The 5295-nt window shown below is 37.1% G+C and overlaps 1 protein-coding gene across 1 annotated transcript; it reads left to right on the top strand.

The window, feature by feature from the left end:
- The first annotated feature begins 436 nt into the window (after nucleotides 1-436).
- Nucleotides 437-5030, top strand: LOC116737316 (lysophosphatidic acid receptor 6-like). The gene is made up of 2 exons (XM_032590386.1): nucleotides 437-1397; nucleotides 4704-5030. The coding sequence occupies exons 1-2, from the start codon at nucleotides 550-552 to the stop codon at nucleotides 4708-4710; spliced, it is 855 nt and encodes a 284-aa protein (XP_032446277.1). The 5' UTR covers nucleotides 437-549; the 3' UTR covers nucleotides 4711-5030.
- The last annotated feature ends 265 nt before the right edge of the window (nucleotides 5031-5295 follow it).

Genomic DNA, 5295 nt, shown 5'->3' with positions numbered 1-5295 from the left:
CATTTTAAATAAAACAAAATCTCATCATAATCTTTTTTCCTCAGATGCTGCAGAGACAACAGACATTCAGACAAATAATGTAAAACTAAATGTGAGATTAAAGCACTTATCCATCAGTACCAAGTCCTGAAATAAACAAAAATTAAATTTCTTTACTGAATTTTTGATTTTGTTTGAAAATGTTATACATCACAGGGGAAGGCATTGTTTTGTAATTATTTTTAAGAAATAATATCCAAGAAAAACAAACAAATTATTTTCAAAGTTCTTTTGAACTTCTTCGAGTACTTTCCTATGTGAATAATTTGCTACCTGAAACCTGAACCACTGCCAAAGATCTGACTTCAGATATGTCTTACTCTCTTCCTCTTACTGTACAGAACACCGAAAGGTTTTTTAGGGTACGTCAGAGAGACCACAACTCATGGTTACTCACATAAATTTCCTGTCGCTTGCTGCCCTCAATTCATTTCTCACAGATGAAAAGCAGGGAGAGGAACTGCTCCTTCAACGGCTTGATTGCAACATTTTTCTGTAAAGAGCGAAATCATGGCTGTCTTTTATGCTGCGGTTTTTGGCTGTATTCTGGTTTTTGGTCTGCCTCTCAACGCCGTGTCACTGTGGATTCTGCTTTTCCACCATGGTCTCAGATCACCCAACGCAGTTTTCATGATCAACCTGGCAATCTCAGACCTGATGCTTGCCATCACTTTGCCTATGAGGGTCTACTTCTACGCCACGGACAGTTGGCCTTTGAGTAACTTTACCTGTGTCTTAGTCACGATGCTGTTTCGTAACAACATCCGCTCCAGTTCCATCTTCATCACTTTCATCAGCGTTGACCGGCTGCTGGCCGTGGTTTATCCACTGAGGACACGGCACATACGAACTCTGTCCAATGCCGTGAAAGGAGTTGTCCTGGTTTGGCTCTTCGTGATAGTGCTCAATATCCCAGAGGGTATCCGTTTCTCAACACTTTTGAACAGTATGAAAAACTCAACGTGTTTTGAATCTGTTTACTCTGACATGAAAGGAACTTCATCAATCACCTACATTCAGTCCACGTTGGAGTTCATCTTGCTGGCAGTCAATGTTGGATGCACCGTCATGGTATTCTGGACCTTGCGTCATCACCTCAGTGAGTCTGCAAAGGTCAACAGCAAGGTGAACGTGATGGTGATTTTTGCCCTGAACTTGGTCATGTTTTGCGTATGCTTCCTGCCTTTGTCCATCACTGCATTAACGAGGACTAAAGGGTCTGAACTCACACCCATGATATGTCTCGCTACTGTGAACTGCTGCTTGGACCCACTGTGTTATTACTTTTCCCTCGATGCCTTCTGGAAGAAAAGAGAGGAAGCTGACGTAAGAAGAGATCGGAGGACAAATGAAACTGAGTGAGTTTCATGATGCTTCACTTCACTTTTTAGTTGTGACTGATTCTTTATTGTTAGCATGTGATATTTGGTGCCAAGTTTGTTTGGTCTGTCCTGGCTTCCTTTCTCTCAACCTGCTTTTTTCTTTTTCTTCTTAAGCAGGACCCAATCTTAGCCGTCCTTTAGTGATATATTTGTGGTTATTGCAGCAGACTAGTAGAAGGATGTCACATTATACCGTTGAACTTAATAGAATCTGATGAATTGAGAAATTTCAGAGAAAAAAACATTTCAGAAAACTGCATGAGACATATAAAACACACAAAACTGTATTTTGTTTATCATTTTTATGATAAACAAAATAAAGAGATAACCTGGCAGAACAAGACATGTAAATTTGTCATCACATGCAGACAACATATATGATGACCTGGGGAATATGTGTTGCCACTACAAGTACTTGTGGAAATGATTTTAGCTAGTTTAGTGGAAATGTATTTTTATCTTGTTTAACATGGGAATTTGTAAGTGTTTCACAAGTCACTTCCATATCACTTTTCTTAAACCACATCTGTTTTCACATGTGCAGTGTGATTTAGCATCTGATATTTTCCCACTTATAAAGTTGCAGACAGAGAACACAAGCTATGTCTTGTCAATGGTTACTTCTCTAGAAACTCAGCTTTTCTTCCTGTGTGTTAGCAATGACGTCACAAAATGTATCTACTAGGAATCTTTGAGGACAAGCAGTGAGAGTAACCATGGTGACAGATGCAGGCATGAAGAAAGCCAGTATTAAAAGCAGTTATTAAGGGAGAATAATGTAGTACCTGAGACATGAAGGCTACATATTTGTGTCTCAGTGACACATCTAAGCTGTGACCGACAGAGAAATGTGGAATCTGCTCACTTTTCAGAGCTGCAGGCTGCCACATATTGAGACGGGTTCCGGTAAAGACCAATGTAAACAAGTGATGCTTAAACATAATTATGCCAAATATGAGAAGCTGTTGCCTCCACCAGTATAAAGAGTCAGAGTGACTTTAGCTTTGGGGAAAGGCTTTGTCCCCTCCAGACCTGTCTGTAAATTTTGTCTTGCTTAATAAAAATGCTTATTTATTTAAATTTGTCTTACAGAGTCTTTACTTATACATCTCACAGATACATATTATAGTCAACCCCCAATGTGCTTCAATCATTTTTAGGGAAAATTAGAAATTTAATCCGTTGGCTAAACTCATATCAGATACCAAATAGTAAATGTAGTCTGAATTATGACTTCTTAGGGAACCAAAAGTTCAGCTGCAATGTAAAAGTTTTTTCTTTTTGTTTTTGTTTCTGTTTTGTTTTTGGTGGCCACCATAAACCAAACCATGCCCATTAATACCATGCCGCCATGGTATCAATCTGAAAAAACTGATAAAAATTACAATTATTGCTTGTTTTTGTTTTGATTTTTTTTGAAAACATGGACTAAGACATTATTTTTTCAAAACTAGACATCATGCTCATGCTCACATCTAAACCTACATCCAACTCCAGAAGCTCCAACCTGGTCTAAATAAACCAGTCTTTATTCAGGAAATACATAATGTGAAATGATGAAACCATGCATCATTTACTAGGTAAGTGTTGCATTTCATCAATTCTCCTTGATAATTTTACCAGAAACTCACTCTAGCTAGGTACTTAGCCAGAACAGAAGGTCTGAAGTAACTAACAGAGCAAAATTGATAATCTCATCTTAATTTCTGCAAAGTTTGCACATCAAACTATCTTTAATCTTTGGTTAGTCTAATAAGTTCAGAATGATAGCCACATCTATTTCAGACTCAATTAGCAAACAGTGTGAATTAACAACACAGTGAGCAGTGAAGCTAGTTCAGTTTCTGCTTTTGTTATTCATTCCCATGGTGTTATTTTGATTCCATATTACTTTACATACATTTTAGGACATAATCTTAATGTATTAGAGTGATTTTTTGTTCTCAAACCATTGGTTTGTGAGTTTGTGGCTTCTGCTAACAGATTAGATCTTGAGGCCTCAGGCTGGGTTTGGTATATTTCTAAGCCAGAACCTTATGCTGAGAGTCACTAAGAAAAAGACAAGGTATGTTGTGCCCGAATGTTCATGAAGACAGTCAAAGCCATACGTTAAGGCTAAGGGATGCCTTAGAAAAGACTGTGTTTAAAGCTAGAGCCATACACTGGGAAATGCCAAATATGTTACATGTGTAACTCTTCTCAGTTCGTCTCAGGTCCAATAGGTTGACTTCACAACAGACACATTTAGGTTCATTATACTTGTTCTAAGAAAAGAGGAAATCAACTTGGTGGTTAACATCAGTCCAGCATCTTCTGTGCCACAGTTACACAACAGCAACAGAAAAAGGGGCTGATTGTGATTGTGAAGTGGTATTTAACATAAATTCATATCATTGATCCACATAACTAATCTCATCTTTAACATAAATGACAATGAATATATATTTTTAGAACTGGAAATAAAATCACACATGTAACATTCAAAGACTACCGCAGTTGATAACTGAAACATTACTTTGCATCAAAAATTAAAACATACCTAAGAGAAGAGGAAATCAAGTTGGTGGTTAACATATCTCCCGTAGTTTCTGTTCTTATGCATTAAATAAGTTATAATAAATAACCCTAAACAAACTACAAAGCAATAGCTCCCTATGAGCAGACAGCAGCAGTTAACATTTGTATGATTAAACATAGCTAAAATGGACAACATTAATAATGGCAACGGTTAAAAACATATACAAAACATAGCAAAATTACTCATGAAACACTGTATAATATTAGATTTGTCTAAACTATATGTTAAAATATAATATTTGTAAAGAAAACACAGAGCCTGTTTCTAATATATATCACAGTTACAGGAAAAAAAGGGGAGGAGCTGTCAGTGTTGACTAAATAAAATAAATTTAAAGAATAAATAAACAAATTTTTGACAAAATTCACATCTATTGTATTTTTAACTTAAACACTGTTACACATGTACTGTGGAGAAGTCTAAGAAAGAGGTTAAATTCAAAGATCAACAGGGATTCTTCAACATTCGGCTTAATTGATGCAAACAAAATCCTCCTTTGTTCAGCAAAGTCCATGCCAACAAAGTCAGCAGTTTGAAGCTGACTAACCTATCAAGCACAATAATTGTTTATTTAATTAGATCATAACGGTGCAGCAGTTATTGCTTTTGTATTGCTTAATATGACATTGCTCAGCTCTTTTGTTGGCGTTTGTAATAAATTGTCTGTAGTATTAAGGGTGCTGTTTTTTCTGTGACTTTCTCAGTGGTTGAACCAGCAGCTCAAGTCCCAGACCATCACCAGATGGAGGGCCAGCAGCATAAGCCCACAGCAGACTGTAAGGATGGATTACCTCAGATTTGAAATGATCCAAAACAAATGGCTGCAAGCTTAGCAGAATCCGTCCCTCTATTGCAGTGCAAATTTAGCTGCTAATTCAGCACACACCACTTTTTGGGTGCAGCACCTCAACTGCTCGTTTCTCATCAGCAAATTTATCTGATGAGTGAAGCGGGAAGCTGGTGATGTTAGATAACAAGTTCAAGCTTAAGTCAATGTCATACAAATGCAAGAAAGAAACCTTGGTGCAGAATAAAAATGAAAAGTCATGTGTGGATCAAATGGGTGTCAACACGTCTTTTTCATAGGGAAGAGGTTGTGTTATCCTACTTATGGAGCTAATCCTTTGGATAATGTCTTGCTGAGAAAAGGTTCACTCTGGTATTTAAAAGAAGACTAATTTGTTGTGTTAAGGTAATATAAATGGTGAGGTTTAGCAAGAACATTGCTTTACGGAAACACCCCTTCATGCTACCCACCAATAACCTTCTAATAATGTTCAAAAACTCCAACAATAC

The sequence above is a fragment of the Xiphophorus hellerii genome, chromosome 18, assembly GCF_003331165.1.
Source record: "Xiphophorus hellerii strain 12219 chromosome 18, Xiphophorus_hellerii-4.1, whole genome shotgun sequence".
In the NCBI taxonomy this organism is placed as follows: Eukaryota; Metazoa; Chordata; class Actinopteri; order Cyprinodontiformes; family Poeciliidae; genus Xiphophorus; species Xiphophorus hellerii.
The sequence above is the reverse complement of the archived record's forward strand: the minus strand, read 5'-3'. Positions and strand labels throughout refer to the sequence as shown.

Bases quoted from the DNA above. Each gene is read 5' to 3' on its own strand.
- LOC116737316 (XM_032590386.1), top strand. From the start codon at position 550: ATGGCTGTCTTTTATGCTGCGGTTTTTGGCTGTATTCTGGTTTTTGGT.